The sequence below is a fragment of the Antechinus flavipes genome, chromosome 3 (genome assembly GCF_016432865.1).
Source record: "Antechinus flavipes isolate AdamAnt ecotype Samford, QLD, Australia chromosome 3, AdamAnt_v2, whole genome shotgun sequence".
In the NCBI taxonomy this organism is placed as follows: Eukaryota; Metazoa; Chordata; class Mammalia; order Dasyuromorphia; family Dasyuridae; genus Antechinus; species Antechinus flavipes.
Genome location: NC_067400.1, coordinates 634,073,650 through 634,092,019, shown reverse-complemented (window position 1 = coordinate 634,092,019; position 18,370 = coordinate 634,073,650). Strand labels below are relative to the sequence as shown.

General features: G+C 41.2%; 1 protein-coding gene across 1 annotated transcript; it reads left to right on the top strand.

Moving 5' to 3' along the window:
* The first annotated feature begins 6,754 nt into the window (after positions 1-6,754).
* Positions 6,755-17,761, top strand: LOC127556902 (zinc finger protein 664-like). The gene is made up of 5 exons (XM_051990413.1): positions 6,755-6,874; positions 8,457-8,589; positions 11,967-12,093; positions 13,753-13,845; positions 15,923-17,761. Exons 2-5 carry the CDS (start codon positions 8,557-8,559, stop codon positions 16,948-16,950), a joined length of 1,281 nt encoding a protein of 426 aa, XP_051846373.1. The 5' UTR covers positions 6,755-6,874; positions 8,457-8,556; the 3' UTR covers positions 16,951-17,761.
* The last annotated feature ends 609 nt before the right edge of the window (positions 17,762-18,370 follow it).

Here is an 18,370-nt window from a genome sequence, read left to right as displayed (position 1 = left end):
CACTTCAACAATGATACTGTATGAGGGTGTATTCTGATGGAAGTGGATATCTTCGACAAAGAGACCTAACTCAGTTTCATTTGATAAATGGTGGACAGAAGCAGCTACACCCAAAGAAAGAATACTGGGAAATGAATGTAAACTGTTCGCATTTTTGTTTTTCTTCCTGAGTTATTTCTACCTTCTGTATTCAGGATATACTATGACATATTTAATATGTATAGGACTGCTTGCCATCTGGGGGAGGGGGTAGAGGGAGGGAGGGGAAAAATCAGAATAGAAGTGAATGCAAGGGATAATGTTGTAAAAAATTCCCCTGGCCTGGGTTCTGTCAATAAAAAGTTATTTATATATATATATATATATATATATATATATATATATATAAGAAAGAAAGAAAGATTCATGATGAAAGAAAGAAAGAAAGAAATATTCATGATGGATCATAAAGGGTGAGTCTATAAGCAAAGTAGAAAAACAAGGGACAATTTGCCTGTCAGATCTGTGGAGAAGGAAGGAATTTATGGCTAAAGAAGAACTAGAGAATATTAGGAAATGAAAAGTGGATAATTTTGATTACATTAAATTAAAAAGTTTTTGTAAAAACAAAACCAATGCAGCCAAAATAAGAGGGAAAGCAGAAAACTAGGGAAAACTTTTTACATCCAGTGTTTCTGATAAAGGCCTCAGATCCAATAGCAACAATGCTGGATCAAAGGATAGGCCCAGTTTGATAGCCCTTTGGCCATGTTCCAAATTGCTCTCCAGAATGGTTAGAATAATTCACAGGCAGGTATCCAATGTGAGGCAGAATGGAGAAGTGAATCTGAGAAAATCCCAAAGTAATTGAACCAGGTCAGGAATTAAAAGATGTCTGAGAAGAACTTTCTCCTTAACACCAACAATTCATTGGTGTTCCAGTTTTCTCATATCCCCTCCACATTTATCATTATCTTTTCCTGTCATCTGCTTACTTTCTAATCTTGGCTCACATTGCTTTTGTTTGTGCAAACCCTTTTTAATTTAATGTAATCAAAACTATTCATTTTGCATTTCATAATGTTCTCTATTTCTTTTTTGATTATAAATTCCTCCTTTCTCTACAGATCTGAGAGGTAAACTATCTCTTGTTCTTCTAATTTCCTTATAATATCACCCCGAAGGTACAGGGAGGAGGGATATATTGCCTATGGAGGACAGAAAGAGAAATTTAGTGAAACCAAGAGAAGGAGGATCTTCTTCCTGGAAAAATGTCATCAGATCCAAAAGAAGTAAGATGTAAGAAGTGTTGTCTAGTTCTTGAAGAGCTGTGAATGCAAGAGGATCTTTTATTTGATCCTGGAGGTAGTAAAGAATCACTGGAATTTATTAAATAGGGAAGTGTCATAGTTGGGACACTTTTTGCTGTATTGGAGTGGGACAGCCATGAATCAGGCTAATCTATTACCAGACCATTGCATAGCCCAAGGATGGAGTGATGGTGGTCTGCATCAAGAGGTTGAAACATCAAGTGAAGAGAAGGGCATGTATTTCAGAAATGTTGCAGAGGTGAAAATAAATAAGTTGAGGTAAAAAAAGGATTCAAGGAGAACACCTTGCTTGTGAGCCTAAGAGACTGGCAAGAAAGTGTGACTTTTGAGAGGAATAGGGAAAAGAAAGAGAAAGAAAATGAGTTCTGTTTAACACATGTTGATTGTAAGACATCTTGAATTAGCCACTAGTGAAGTTGTTGTAAAAGGCATTTGGGAGCAGAAAGGGCTAAGCTTGAAGAATCTTAAAATTTAAAGTATAATAAGAGCACAGGTATCCAAATGAGAGTATTGGGTGTGATTAACAATAAATATTCCTTAAATAGCTAGTGTGAGTCAAGCACTATGCCTAAGCTAGGCATACAAATATGAATAAATATAAACAGTCTCTAGCCCCAAAGAACTGGCAATCTAATGGTGAAAGAGAAAAAAAAAAAACAGAAATTGAGGCAGTGGGGCAGGTATACAATGTGAAGGCAGGATGGAGAAGTGAATCTGAGAAAGTCCCAAAGTAATTGAACCAGGTCAGGAATTAAAAGATATCTGAGAGGAACTTTCTCCTTAAATGAAGGTTGGGAGTTCATAAGCTCATCTCAGGGTGGTAAATGATATATGTGGAAAGACTGGGAAGGAAAGAGGTTTGGAATACCTTCTCTTGGGTGTGATTTATTAGAGAATTTCCAATAAAAATGAGTAGATACCCATCAATTGGTAATGGCTAAACAAATAGTGCTATATGGTTGCAATGAAATTTGATTTGCTATTAAAAATGAAAAGCCGCATGGTTTCAGAAAAACCTGGAAAGACTTCTACAAGCTGATGCATAGTAAAGTGAATCAAATCAGGAAAATGTACATCATAATAACAATACTGTTCCATGAATTATGAATGACTTAATTATTCTCAGCAAAACAATGAAGTAAAATAATCCCAAAGAACTATTGATGGGTTAGGGTTAAAATGACAGGAAAGGGTAATGATGAATGTTAGGATTTGGGAAAATTGGGACATTAATACATTGTTGTGAACTGATCCAACCATTCTGGAGAGAAATATGGAACTATGCCCAAAGGGCTATCCAACTGTACATACCCTTTGATCCCTCAGTATCTCTACTGGGCCTGTATCCCAAAGAGATCATAAAAGAGGGAAAAGGGCCTATGTATGTAAAAATATTTGTAGCAACCCTTTTTTGTTTGACAAGAAACTGGAACCTGAGTTTACCCATCCATTGGAAAATGGCTGAATAATTTAAGATATAAGAATGTTATGGAATATTATTGTTTTATAAAAAAAGATCACCAGGATGATTGAGAGAGGCCTGGAGAGACTTACATGAATGGGTACTAAGTGAAATAAGTAGAAGCAAGAGAATGTTGTACATGGCAACAGCAAGAATGTACGATGATCAATTCTGATGGATGTTGAACTGAATATGGATCACAACATAGTACTTTCACTCTTTTTCTTGTTTGCTTGAGTTTTGTTTTCCTTCTCATTTTTTTATCTGATTCTTTTTTTGTAGCATGATAACTGTAGAAATGTGTATACAAGAATTGCACATGTTTAACATATATTGGATTGCTTGTTGTCCAAAGGAAGGGATAAGGAGAGGGAGGCAGAAAAATTTGGAACACAAGATTTTGCAAGGGTGAATGCTGAAAACTATCTATGCATGTTTTGAAAATTAAAAACTTTCTTAAAAATATTAATAGTCTAATTCTAAAGTGCTTAACATAGTAAGCAATGTATAAATGTTGACTATTGTTATCAGGATTTGGATTAAATAACATACCAAAGATAATATCAATGATAATTTGTAAAAAGAATAAGTTAAAATTTTATCAAATTGAATAGTTGAAATTTGTGAGGACTTAAGAAATTTGATGTTATGTTTACAAACAACAGAAACAAACCAACATGATGTTTCTTAGATTTCTAGTTTTTCAATACTATGTACTGAAGAATATTAGACATAATTAAAAACGTGCGTTCTCTTTTAATTAGGACAATATGCCTTTAAATTCATGCTCTTATGTGAAATTTTTTCTAAAATATTGCAAAATGCTGTTAGAGAGGTCATTTCTCTGTTGAGTTATTAAAATTGATGTGGTAACGGGCTTAAAATTATAATAATGAAATATCTTTTGCCTTTGTCTGAAGTGTCTTTTTAATTATTCAATAAGAGGTTGGAGGACACCGACCACCACCACCAATTGTAGTCTGATTTTGTCAGTGTGCTTGGATAAATTTACTTTGAAATGGGCCAAACCGATGTCATTTGGAATTTAATATGTTATGAATCGAACTGCTATGATTTAGCAAAGTTGTTCCAAAAGGATTGAATATGCAGTGGGAAATATTTTTCCTCTAAAAGAGCCTTCTAAAGAGAAAGAGTTCAGTCTTACTATTTATAGCAGCCCTGTGGCTCAAGCAATAACTGAGAAATCAAAATCTAAACATCCTGGAATATTACAGAAAGCAGCATTTAAAATTCTTTAGAGTAAGTTTTAAGAATTAGAAAAAAAGCCTGGCGTGTGGTAAACACTAAATAAATGATTGTTACACTTTAATTGACTGTAGTTGCTCCATACTGGGTAACTCTACACCAAGTTTTAGATGCCATTAATAATCTGCCGAAGGAGATGAGTAATCATTTTTTCTGTAACATAATTTAAAAATAAATTCCATTGAATTACTATCATCTGACTAGTAATGACTTTCATATTTCAAATACATGGTGTAGCAGTTGCCAAATTTTTCTTTTTTACTATAAAATCTTTTTTTCAAAGCAAGAAATTTACAAGTTTTGGGAAATAACAAAAATCGGATGAGCCAGGTCACTTGATTTGTGATTGGGCCAGGGACATCCTGAAGCAAGTTGCTCTGATATCATTGCTAATATTGGAAGTATGGGCATTTTAGGGGCAAGCATGACAGGATATTTTTAGGGTGTGACAACTATTAAACCTGGTGTTCTATTGGAGTAGGACTAATGTCTGCCATCCTGCCTGTCAAAATGAGATTGCCTTAGAAATCCTGTTCTGCAGCCGGACATTTGTGGTCATGAATGCCACTATTACTGTACGTGTGCAGCTGCTAGAAAAAAAGAAACTTCTTCAGAGAAAGAGGAACTATCCCACTTAAGTGGGAAAAATAAACTGAACCTTTAGAAAAAGCATTGCAAAATTTAGCTTAATGCACTGACTATTTATTCTTATAAAGATATATGTATATTTGAAATTTTCCACTGATAAGTAACAAATATCTTTGCATTGAGTGACAGTAAGATGAAAGTTCCCTTTGTTACCCCCGAAGCTGTTGCCTACTGCTTCTAAGGAACCTGAGGGTTAAGATCAAATGAGTATTGAAGGACCTCAGACTTATAAGTCACCTCAGAGGTAATGAGTGAATGGATTTAAACTTAGGTCTTTCTGAATCCAGACCCATGGCTCTCTGTACTGCACCCACAACTGCCTCATTTTCTAGATGTTGCCATCTATAGAAGCAACCCAGGCTTCTGTGGAGGAAGTCAAGCAAACAGAATTTTCTGATTCCAAACTGGCTTTTCAATGGTGTCCTTCCCATCCTCCCATCCTCGACCAAAGGTCCCAACAAGAAAGGCTACCACCCTTGAACATCCTGGAAACCGTCTTGTGGCCCCTCCTGCGTGCTCCCTTTCCCTAAAGAGAACTAAATTACAGGGTTCTCTTCATCCTCATCCTGTCCTTCTTCCTCAGGCCTCTAACTTCCATTATCAGAGATGATTTGATCTCCCAGCTTGAGCAAGGGGAAGTCCCATGGATCCTGTAGCAGGAAAGTCCAAGAACCTCCTGGGTAGCTGAGGGAGGTGAGAGCAGGTGCAAGAGCAATGATTGTTATCACAGGAGATCAGAGTGGAAGGAGCTGGGCACAGGAAGGCTGGACTTGTAATTCTTTTTTAGAGACTTTTTAGCAAGGAAATTGCTGACCCATTGAGCTTCTGTTTCCCCATCTAGGAAATGAGAGGGGCTGGAATATGTGGCCTTTCAGTTCTCTTACAGATTCTATAAAGAAGGGTTGTTTGATGCTTAGAAGCATAGACTTTTGCAGAAAGTATCTAAAGAGGGCTGTCCAATATAAGTTCTTTCCTAAACTTTAGTCCACAAGCATTTATTAAGCACCTACTATGGGATATACCCCGTGCTGAGTATTATAAAGAGATGCAAGGAATATATCAAACCAGAAATCCGGAGCAGGAGACTCTCCAGAAGTCCTTGTGGTCTTCAATAGCTGGTCTGGTCAGCTCCCATTCAAGTGAGAACAAAAAAAAGTTACCTGCTTATAGGTCATAAAGTGAAAGAAAAAGACAAAGTATAACTCGAGCCAGAACCCATTGTTGACCACTGGGAGAGAGACTAGATTCCATGGACTGAATAGGAATCGGGGCCCTGCCTTGACCCCAGGAGTTACAGCTCCGACCCCTAACCCTTAATGTCAAATCTTAAGTGTATTTGCATTAAGTGCTTATGGACCCTAAGTGGGTCCAGCATCCCGAAGATCCAGATGAACACATGGGCCTTTAAATGAGCCCATTCTGATTTAGAGTGGGAGAAATGTGTAACCAAACCGTCTGGATTTGGGGAACAAACTCTTTTGAAACTAAACTCCTTTTTGCTGTAAATCACTTGTTTCCTGGAAATCTCGAGATTGCCTCCTTCTGGCTGGACTCGGCTCCGCTAGGAGAACCCCCAAAGTTTCGGGGAGCGCTCCGAGATGACCAGCCGGTGGGTGTGCCCAGGTGGAATCGGAGCCTTGGGGTGGAGTCTGGAGGGGGGAGGAGGAGAAGGAACCATTTCAGTGGCCAAGGCATTTCACGCAATGGAGGCAGGGCTTGGGGAGAAGTGGGCGAGGCCTGAGGTCCTGGTCCTGGGTGTGATTGGAGGAAAGGAACCATGCTGGGGGCCTCCGGGTCTGGGCAGGTGGAGTTTCAGGGACTAGGAGGCCCCTCACCGACCGAGCTGACTGAAAACAGGAACTCAGTGCTGAGATCCCTCTCTTTTCCTCCTTACGGGTAAACAGTCTCTTCCCTAAAGCTGACATCAGATTTCCTTCTTCCCTCTGAGCTGCGATCTCCTCCTTCCTTGAGCTGCGATCTCCGCCTTCCCTGGACTTGCGATCTCCGCCTTCCCTGGACCTGCGATCTCTGTCTCCTTCCCTGGAGCTGCGATCTCCGCCTTCCCTGGACCTGCGATCTCTGTCTCCTTCCCTGGAGCTGCTATCTCCTCCTTTTTGGACCTGCGATCTCTGCCTTCCCTGGACCTGCCTTCTGAAAGCCAGCGCTGTGCTGTGGATGCAGGTACCAGGTAGGTCTGAGCCAGCCCCGCTCCCAGGCCTGGCTACTGGGCAAGCTCCCTGCCCCTAACTCAGATTCCCAGTCCCTTCCCAAATGTCTGAGGTAACCCTGTCCACCCTCAGCACTGCGTCACCCTTTCCCCAAAATTCAGACTTTACAGCCTAAGGACCCAAGTGTCCTGTCTCCCTGTCTCCAGCTTTTCGTTAGAGATTCAGCTGTTCTGCCTCCAAATCCAGCCCCTCATAGGATCCGCGGTCCTGCCTGCCCTGAGGCCCCACTTCGGGTGCAGGCACCAAAGCTCCTGCCTGGCCCCTTGTCTGACCCTTCAGTTCTTGAGCTGCTGCCCTGCCAGACCCTTGTCCTGGCTCCTTCTACCCAGGCTCCCTTTAGGGACTCCAAGCGTAAGTTCTGCCAGAAGGTGCCAGGTGTCCTCCCCCACCTCGGAATACGACCATGCTGCTTCCCCAGGCTCAGTATCCACGGGGAGCCCCTCAGTCCCTCCAGTGTCCCTGAGTTCCCTGCCGTGAGCTGTTAGACTATCTTCCTCCCAGACCCTACCTGGGCTCCCCTATCCTAGGTCTCCTGCTTCCCTGCTCCTGCCCCCTGTCCTTTCCCCCTCTCTAGAATATCCCAGACTGGGCTGGGCCTCCCAAACTCAGGCTTCCCCTGGTCAATTCTGGCAGCCTTATCCCGGAGCCCTTCCCCTCCCCAACTTTGTCTCCCTCCTGCATCAAGCAGTCTCTTGGCTAGGGGTGTGTGTGTGTGTGTGTGTGTGTGTGTGTGTGTGTGTGTGTGTGTGTATGTGTATGTGTATGTGTGTATGTTGGGATGAGGGAAGGAAGGGAGGACAGAGAACCAGGTGGAGGGAGATCTCTGACCCAGGGTTCTTTGAGGATGTAACTGGTCTCATCCCTTCTGGAAACCCAAAACCCCTTCTGCCTCCTCAGTCTCTGAAGGAGAATAGAGGAGAACAAGTGGGGGAGAACTGAAGCTGTAGGAGAGGGAACGCCTATTTAGAACATCTTCATTTGCAAGACTGCCCCTCCCTGCTGCCTCCCTCCCTCTGCAGACTGGGGTCTCTGCCCCGAGGGCAGGGCCAGGGGCTTTCTAACTATGAGAATTGGGGTTTTCCAGTCTTAGCTGTTCTGATTCCACCCGGTCCTTCCAAAAGAGAAAACACCCCAGGAAATGGACTGTGGTTGGCATTAAGGAGAAGGTGGGAGAGCTTGCCTCTTGGAGCTGGAAGGACTGGGAAAGTGGCTTACACCTTGAGCTCTAAGGACTAAGGAAAGAGCTGCTCTGAATTTTTGCTTAGAATTGGGTGTATTGTTACTTTTTAAGGAAGAATTGTAACCTGGAAGGATCTTAACCAATCAGAATACTGACAGGAGGAGTAGGACTGACTAATATAAAAAGGCTTGCTCTGGCCTCTGTAAAGTGTGTTCCTATTCTACAGAATTGGGGTACACCCATTTTTGCAAGAATGTCAAAATCTTTCAGCATTTATCAGTTTGGCAGCAGAGTTCTTAGTAAAATACCTTTGTTTCTTACATAACTCTTAGGGGGTCTCACCCTCTCTTAAATCCCCACAGATCAGCTTCTTGCCCAGGAAAAGAAGAGAAAGAAGGGTCCCCTCTGGAGTCCTGCTCCCAGCTTAAGCCTGCAGAGGACCAAGGCCTGTCCCAGACAACAATGGCCCCTGGGAGGCGCAGAATCCCACCCCAGGTGAGTGTGCTCTGCTACAGAAGGGGCCAGCGTCAGCCCAAGAAGCCAACTCCCTGGACAGGGAGGATTGTCTGAGGCTGGTCCAGGGTGTTTCTTTATAAAAATGGGGATGAAATTGAAAACGTAGTGACCCCCTTACCCTGCTCTGGCCTGACTTGGGAATTGATTCTTTGGAAGTTGGCTTCTGAAGCACTAACTCCACCCCCAAATTGCTGTCCTCCCGGGGTTATTTTCCCAAAGTTTTCCCTCCTGATCACTGAGGCACAAGGATACTACTCATCCCTCTATGTTCTGGAGACATCATGTTCCTGCCCTATATAAATAGGGCCCACCCAACACACACACAACTCCCCCCTGCCCCTTATTTCTTGTGGCCAAGTTCTCCCTTGTAGAGAAAGGAAGGGCTCACCAATTCTTGTTGGGAGTAGAGCCCTGGAGGCTTTCCCAGCTCTCATTGTTCACAGAGTTATAACCCAAGAGAAATGTTCCTTCTGGCTCTGGACATTTCCTTCTGCAGCAGGTCACAGCTCTTCCTTGGTGTCTCTGCATCCCTCCCAGTTCAGTCAAGTTGTGCCAGGCCCTGTTGAAACCTTCCCCAGGGACAAAAACATATTGAGCAGAGGGCTTAGCACACTAGGTGCTCAACAAATACATGTGTAATTGAAAGGGAAATTACTAGTCTTGATGAGACTTTGGTATATTGCTCTTGTCTCTCTGTCCCCCTTTACCAGTCCCCTTTCAGGGTCTTCCCAAAGAGGCATTCTCCTACAATTAGGGTTCTCTTGTCTGTTACTTTCCCCAGATTTCCTCATTCATCCCTATTCCCTTGTCTACTTTTAGAAAAATGTTGCTTACTGATTCTTCCGTTGTCACTCAGTATTTGTTTGGATTCTTGACTCCTCCTGCATTTTTGGTCTTCAAGAAGCAAATAATATCTTCAGTTCTGTTTTCTTTCTTTTTTTGAGAGGCAATCAGTGCTAAATAACTTGCATAGTATAAGGCAGGATTGGATTTCAGGTTCTCTTGACTTCAGGGTCAGCAAATTCCCATCCTGGGAATCAGACCTAATAGTAGTATTGTTGGGTCACAAGGCATAGGCAGCTTAATAACACTTTGGACATAATTCCAGATTGCTCTCCAAAATGATTGGAGCCATTCACAATTCCACCGACAATAAATTAGTGTTCCAGTTTTTCCACATGCCCTCTCACATTTGTTACTTTCCTCTTCCATCACTTAGCGCGTGATATGTGCAAAATGATATCTCAAGATTTTTTACACTTGCATTTCTCTAATCAAAAATGACTTTGTTTCAAAAGATATGTTTTAATTTCTTCATCAGAAAATGGCATATTCATATTCTTTGACTAGTTATCATTGGGCAAATGACTTGTATTCTTATAGATTTGACAAAGTTCTTTAAATATTTGAGATATGAGCCATTTATATGAGAAAGTCTCTCTTAAGAAATTTCCTCCACTCATACTTTTCTGCTTTTCTTCTGATCTTGTCTATATTTTTAAATTTAATGTGATCAAAATTATCCATTTTATACCTCATACAGCCTTTTATCTTTTATTTTTTTCATAATTGTTTATCCATAAATCTGATAGGTAAGATATTCCATGTTCTTCACATTTTCTTTTACTCTCTCTTTTTTTATATTTAGGTTATGTCTGCATTTTGACATTATCTTTGTAAAAGATATAAGATATTGGCCTCTGTTCAATTTTGGTTAGACACATTTCCAGTTTTCCCAACAATTTTTACCATGTGATGAATTCCTTTTCCCCTAATTTCAGTATTTACACTTGTCAAATATAAGATTCATATATTTCTTTGCTGCTGTAAATTTTATGTCTGCTCTCTTCCACTGATCTACCTTTCCATTGCTTAATACCTGATGGTTTTGATAATTACAACCTGATAATATAGTTTAAGATCTGGTATAGTTAAATCTTCTATTACATTTTTTCCCCATTAGTTCTTTTGACATCCTTGATTTTTTTGCTCTTCCAAATTTTGTAACTTTGCTAAACTAGATAACCATTGTCTCCTCAATTCCACTTAGTACCTCTTAAGCATTCTTTGTTTCAAGTTCAGAGTTCTGGCCCAAAATAGAACAAAGGTAATGAAAGGTAAAATATAAATTAAAAATAGACAAAGAGTCAGATGTTTTAAAGAAGAAATTACAATAATAAAAAAGTAAAAAGACAATTTAATGCATAAGGTACATGTATTGTTCCCAAAGGTCAGAATCTCTGATAAAGCGAATCATGTCTTTCTGATGGAAATGGAAGATCTTCACATCCCAAGTATATTAGCCAAACGCATATTGTGCCGGTAGCAGTCTGAGAATATAAATGATTGTTCCCGAATGTCAGGATGGCTCCAGATCTGGTCTCTGGTAAGCCTCTCCTGCACGTAGTCTAGCAGTACTCTTAACTCAGGTTCTTCATTTTCCTCCCAAGTTTCCAGAATTCTTTGAGTGTCTTCATTTGTCTTAGGGAACCTGAAATTGGCTTTTTCACGAATTACTTCAATCACAACCCACATTAGTTAATTATTGTTTTGGTTTTTTCCAGTGATTTAGGGAACCCTCCTTTTTCCATTACAGTTACTTTTATGTCTGTGTAGATAAAAATTATAATTAAAGAATACATGCCATTGACAAATGAAAGCAACATAAACAGAAGCAGTAGACGGTTTGACCATGGCACTTGAAACCCAAAGTAGCCTCAAGGCCTCATGGAACCACAGAGAACTCCCCTTCAAGTGGCCGGGAAATCTCATGGCACAGGTGGCCAGGAAATCTCATGGCATGCAGTTCAGTTTAGATGATACTTAATATCTCTTTGGAATTCTCTTGGTATTTTATCTAGATAAGTCTTTATTTTACTTTCTGGAAATAAATTAGACCTTTTTTTTTTCTTTCCTCTAATTTCTGTGATCACATATAAATTCCCTCCCCATCCCAGAATCCACTGTACTTGCCAGCTTCTCATAAAACCTTCACAGTATTTTCTTTATAATATATTGATAAGGAAGAACTTTCACATCATCTTTCCTTCTCCTCCACAGATCCACACACATCACAGATAAAACACTCATTTTCTCTCAGGTTCCATAGGGAGGCATATTCCATAATAAGCCCTTTCTCTGCTTTCTTCCAAATGACCACAGCAAATGCTTTGCTCAATATTCCTTTGGGCTCTTGATGACTATGGTTTCAAGTCTTGACTGTGACCATCAAGGCTACAACCTTTGGGCAAATTCCCTTTCTTTGCTTCAGTTTCCCCATACCAGTTGATGAAGATTGAACTCTTTAATTCTGAAGTTCTTTTCAGCTCTAAGTCCTCTGACTTTTGGTGCTATAGGAGTTGGTGACATTCCAGGATGTGGACGTGGACTTCACCCTGGAGGAATGGGGCCTCTTGGACCTTTCTCAGAAGGAGCTGTACAAGGAGGTCATGCTGGAGAATGCTCGGAACCTTCTTTTCTTGGGTAAGGGTACTTTTCTGCAATCAAAAGGAATACCTTTGTTCCCTGCTGTGCTGGGTTTGGAGCATTTCTCAATTACTAGAAAGGGAAAAGTGCTGGTCTCCTGTGTCCCAGAGACAGAATCCTCCTGTTGTCCAGTTTTCCTATAAAATGTCAGTACATTGTTGAAGAGAAACTGGAGGTCTCAGTTGCTCTTGAAGCCATCTCTCCCCAAAGATCAGATCAGTATTGAAGCATCTCAGATATGGAACTAATATCACAGGTTATTTAGTGCAACTTCTCCCTGAATTTTGGCTGCAAACGTTCTGAAAATTGCTCAAGTAGTTTTTCCTTGTGACCCTTTTATCTTTGCAGTGGGCACAATAGCGGGAATAAACTTCTTTTAAAGAAGTATCACAGTTCTTCAAGCCTAATATGGCACATTTGTCCCCAGCCTTCCCCCAAACTCCAGCACAGATGGTGCAGAAGGAAGAATGAGAACAAGCATTGATATTCCCCTGCTGTTCCCCAATAAGTGCTTTCTTCACCATATTAGGCCATTAAGTGATCCCATTGTCCCCATTTTACAGTTGAGAAAACTGAAGCAGACAGTTTAAGTGGCTTGGCCAGGAGCACACAGCTGGTATCTGAGCCCAGAATGACATTGCTGACCCAGGCCCAGGGCCCTTGACTCTGCACTCCCAGATGTCTCTAATTCTGGGTAATGGAAACTATACCGAGAGTCCCTCCTTCCATGAAGAAAGGGCACCAAGACTGAGTTTTCTGGTTCCGAATCAGCTCCCTGACCTTCCCCTGTAGAGGGCTGGAACTCTGGAGAAGTCTACTTGAAACAAGGATACTTACAACAAGGTGTTAACTCAGTGGAATTGATGAGATGATGGTTCTCTAGTTTACATGTACTTAGTACTTAGTATGGTGATGTAACGGTTCTCCAATTCACACATAATCAGTGTGCTGTAATGATGTAATCATACCAAGGTATTTAAGGGCTAAGAGGACTAGAAATGAGACACTCCATCTTTGACCATCCTCCTGGTGGCTCTCCTGCCTCCTGCACTAAGATCAAGGCTGGGTCAGACTGTGAAGGAGACAATAAAGGCTTTAGACACTATTCCTCTCTATCCTTGTGGTAATTATTCTGCTGGAACCAAAGCCCATCTAAAGGTCCTCCAGAAAACTACCCCAGACATTACATTCCCCAGTTCTCCCCAAAGCTCCCTAAAGTAAATGCTATGGAGCCCTCCTTAGGAAATCTGGGAACCACCCTCTGCTCTTGCTTGCATGCTCCCGGCAATGGCAGGAATAACAGAATGGCCAAGAATCAGAATTGGGATGAACTAACTTCTTGAGTTCAGCAGCAGGAGAACCGACTCCTGTGGCAGAGAGCCCCTGAATGAATAAAACTAAGGTTTTTATAGATTTCAGTGAGGGGGAAACTGGGTAGGGGGCAGGGCAAAGGCAAAAAAAGCAAGGTCTCTTTTGCTGGGGCTGAAAGATGATCTAGCATGTCCTATTTGGAATTATTGTGTTACAAGCGCTGATGGGAGGAAACAGCCAGATGTGTGTGAACCCAATGGAGTGATTCTCAGAATGGAGCAGCTTTGCATGTACACTCTTCCCTAAAGAGGACTAAGTTTGTGTTTCTTCATTTTCCATGGCCAGGCTTGCCAGCTCCCAGAGACATGATTTCTCATCTTGAGCAAAGGGAAGCACTGGGGGTGCTGGAGCAGGAAGTCCTGAGGAGCTGCTGCCCAGGTGAGAGAGGTGGAAATAGGTAGATGAGAGCTGTGATCACAAGAGGGTTCTAAGTGTTGTGACAAAAACTAGAATTGGGGACAGCAGGACTTCACTTGGAGTTTTTTTCATTGTATAGAAATGGCATTATGGATAGGGAGCCTCAGTTTCCCCATCTGTAAAATGAGGGAGTTAGACTCGATGGTCTTTAATCTCCTTTCCAGAGATAAATCTATGATCTGACAAAAACCCATCATTCAGAATTTAGGGGTGTAGAAGTCTCCTCAAAGTGCAAAGGGAGCTTATCGACTTTCCAAGCTGAGCTCCTTTTTAACTTTCTTCAAATCAACAAACATTTATTAAGTGGCTGCTTTGTTCCAGATCCTCTGCTGAGCACCAGGAATCTAAAGAGATACAAGGATCTCAAAAGGGAAAAGAATGCATGTGGTTTAGGGGAGATGAGAAGGATCAAATTGCTCTTGATAAGATCCAGATTTTTCAGGGAAATGTGAGGCAAGTTCTCTGCTGAGAAGGCAAGTAGGGAGTGGAGGATAAATGGAAAGGTTTGGCAAAGCTGCTCTGGTGAATGGGATGAGGAGTCAGTTTGGCTGTTGCTCAGTCACTTCAATTCGGCACAACTGTTCATGACCCCATTTGAGATTTTCTTGCCAAAGATACGAGTGGTTTTCAATTTCCTTTTCCAGCTAATTTGATAGATGAGCAACTGTGACCAACCATCCTAACTGACTTGCTCAGGGTCACACAGCCACGTGAGGTTGGAACTTTAATCTTCCTGACCCAATATGCCATGTATTGCAGCACCAGCTGCCGCAAAGCTGTCAGTTAGGGAGATGTCCCGGCACAGCTTTGCCACGGTGAGAGCCATGCTGGGATTATGTGGCCTACATTTAAAGCGGGCCAGGTGTCCTGGTTTCATGATTTTCTGTCTCCATTCTGCGGCATATGAGTAGTAGCAAAACCTGCTGCCCTACTTGGACTTAAAGGCTACACTGACAAATCTTCAACCTGTGTCCCTCCCCTGATCTCTGAGTCTCCATCTTTGGCTCATTCTTGGAGAATCACAGGCCAGATTCAGGGAGGTGACAGCCACTCTCAGTCGAAGGGAAAGGGAGATAGAGACTCCCTAGTGTCCCATAGTATGAGTTGTTTCAGGAACTTAAAAAGAGGCCTCTGTGGTCTTCACTATGGGTCTCATCAGGTTTAGAGACAGACAGAGGTCACCTACTATAGAGGATAAGAGGCAGAAACTCGGCTGAGATCAGAACCTGCATTTGCTAACTAGGGCAGAGACCAGAATACAGGGACTGAGGAAGAGGCTGGGACCTGGTGTCAGCTTTGGGCCCAGTCAGTAAGCATGGATTAAGTACCTCCAGTTTTCTAGGCATAGAGCTTAGACCTAAAATTGAGTACAAAGGAAGGGAGCTCCCAATCTGGTCTACAAACATAGGGGAGGGGTGAGAAGTGGCAAATCAGGAACCTCACTCTTAAATGATCCAAGAAAAAGAAAGTCTTTGGAAATAGAAATGCACTTAGTTCAATGGGATTTAAAGGAATACAAAGCGTGAGGCTAATGATGGTTGTAGAAGAGCAGAATTAGAGAGGAAAGAGTCAAAATCAAAATAATGATAAAGATATGATAAAAATAGAGGTACAGCTCAGAGGGTTTCAAGTTGTTTCCAGAGCACCACAATAAAGTGAATATCCCAATAAAGTAAGTCACAAGTAATTACTGGTTTCCCATTGCATATGAGACTTATGTTTACAGACCAGTATAGTCTATTACATGTATAATGCTGTCCTATCTGAAAAATCCATGTATATAGCTTAATTAATAAATTCATTAGGGCTACAAAAGTCTGGCTGTCATCCGAGCCTTCATGACCTTGTTGCCCAAAGTCAGTGGCTGCTCAAGGTTGCCAGTGGCTGTGGCACTTTCTTAAAATAAGCTCACAGTGAAGTTTGCCACAAGGATTAGTTCATCCTTTCACTTGAACACTTAGAGCCCCTTGTGGAGGGCAGGGTAGAAAATTATAAATGTGTGTACGTGTCTATATGTTTTATTGTTTGTTTCTTGCAGAAGGAGAGATTACACTTGCCATGAAAGAGCCTACTGCAAAGCTAAGCATTGCTCTGGAAGGAACTCCCAAGCCAAGCTTCATGAGTGATAGGCCCCAATACTTCACTAGGAGACAGACCTGTGTTATACTTCACAGAAACCACACAGGAGAGAAAACTTATGATTATCATCATGGGAAAGACTTGAGTCAGCAGTCATTCTTTATTAAGCATCAAAAGCTTCACACTGAAAAGAGACCACCTGAGTGTCATGAATGTGGTAAAGCTTTCAGAGAACACTCATCCTTCCTGATACATCAGAGAATTCACACTGAGGAGAAACCTTATGAATGTAGTCAGTGTAAAAAGACTTTTGGACAGGAATGCCGTCTTGCTGTACATCAGAGAATCCACACTGGAGAGAAGCCTTATGAATGTCATCACTGTGGAAAGGCTTTCAGATGCAACTCCAAACTTTCCCTACATCAGAAAGTCCACACTGGAGAGAAACAGAATGAATGTAGTCAATGTGGAAAGGGTTTCAGAAGCAGCTACACTCTTGCTGTCCATCAGAGAATCCACACTGGAGAGAAGCCTTATGAATGTGATCAATGTGGAAAGACTTTTAGATGTAACTCCAGTCTTCTAGTACATCAGAGAAGTCACACCGGAGAAAAACCATATGAATGTATTCAATGTGGAAAGAATTTTCGACAGTACAACAGATTCGCTGATCATCAGAGAATCCATACTGGAGAGAAACCATATAAATGCCAGCAGTGTGCAAAAACTTTTAGAAGAAGTTGTGGTCTAGCTAAACATCAGAGAAGCCACACGGGAGAGAAACCTTATGAATGTCATCAGTGTGGAAAGGCCTTTTCACAGAGATCCAATCTTGCTTTACATCAAAGAATCCATACTGGGGAGAAGCCTTATGAATGTGTTCAGTGTGGAAAGAATTTCCGACAATATAACAAATTGGCTGAACATCAGAGAATCCACATTAGAGAGAACCTTATGAATGTAATCAATGTGGAAAGACTTTTCTAGAGGACCAGTCTTGCTGTACACTAGAAAACCCACACTGGAGAGAAATCTTATGAATGTATTTAATGTGGAAAGGGGCTCATATGGCACTCCATCTTACTCATCACCAGAGAATCCACACTTGTGAAAAACTTTAGGAATATGTTCAGTGCAGAAAGAATTTCCAGCACTACAATCAATTTACTGAACATCAGAAAATCCATAATGGGGAGAAACCTTATGAATGTAATCAGTGTGGAAAGGCTTTTCCCACAGAAGACCAATCTTAGTGTACATCAGAGAACCCCACTGGAGAGGAACCTTATTAATCTATGTGGAAAGATTTTCATATGGTGCTCCCATCTTACTCTTCATCAGAGAAGTCACACTGGAGAGAAAATTTATAAGTGTCTAGAATAAAGCTTTTAACATATACTCTTACAGGTAAACAAAAGAGAATAAATATTAGAAGACAAACCCCTTTAATAGAATTGATATGGAAAATCATTCAAGCTTAATTCTCATCAGAAAATACATAGGAGGTAGAAATCACCTCCCTATAATGAACATAAAAAAGTATATAAACGGAGTACAGAGCTTGTTAGATATCAAAAAATTCATCTTATATGAATTCAATGTAAAAAGATCTACATCTCTTCCTTTACATCAAGAATTCATACTAGAGGGAGGACTTCTGAATGTGTCCAATCAGGACCTGTTTTTCCCTGGAAGATGGAAGTCACTAGACATCAAAATATTCACTAAGGAAAGAAGTTTTTATAAATGTGGCAAGACCTTCACTTGGTGTGTGTGTGCGTGTGTGTGTGTGTGTGTGTGTGTGTGTGTGTCTGTGTGTGTGTGGAAAAATTGGAAAAATCTGGTGACACTTTGGATCTGATTATTGAGAGAAGGCCTCTTCCTACACTACATACTTCAGGAGACATCACAAATTCCATACTTTACACAGAATCTTAAAACTGGATTAAACAGTTCAATGAAATCCCAAGGTTTCTTGTTCTTTTATTCTAATCTGCCACAGCATTCCTATCTCAGCATTTTAGCCATTTCTCACTTGATTGGCAGTCACTGTGACTCATGACATTAGCTGGCACAAAAAGACTTGAAAATAAATATTTTGGTATCTGTTGAATATTTAGTTTGTAATGCTGTTGTTTTTTTAAATGTTGCTGGGTGACACAATGGAGATAGAGCTGTTCTTGAGTCCACAAGACCCGAGTTCAAATTCAGGCTCTGATACTTACTAGCTATGTGACCCCAGATAAGTCTTCTATTCCTGCCAGTTTCCCCATCTGTAAAATGAGGGATGATAATAACAGCCCCTACCTCTGAAGACTGATATGAGGATCAAATGAAACAATATTTGTCAAGTGTTTTGCAAGCATTAGATGCCAGCTGTTATTATTTTTCTCTGGAATCATAAGTC

Coding starts and splice junctions, on each gene's coding strand:
- LOC127556902 (XM_051990413.1), top strand. CDS start 8,557: ATGGCCCCTGGGAGGCGCAGAATCCCACCCCAG. Junction 8,590..11,966: donor GGCGCAGAATCCCACCCCAG/GTGAGTGTGCTC, acceptor TTGGTGCTATAG/GAGTTGGTGACATTCCAGGA. Junction 12,094..13,752: donor TCGGAACCTTCTTTTCTTGG/GTAAGGGTACTT, acceptor TTCCATGGCCAG/GCTTGCCAGCTCCCAGAGAC.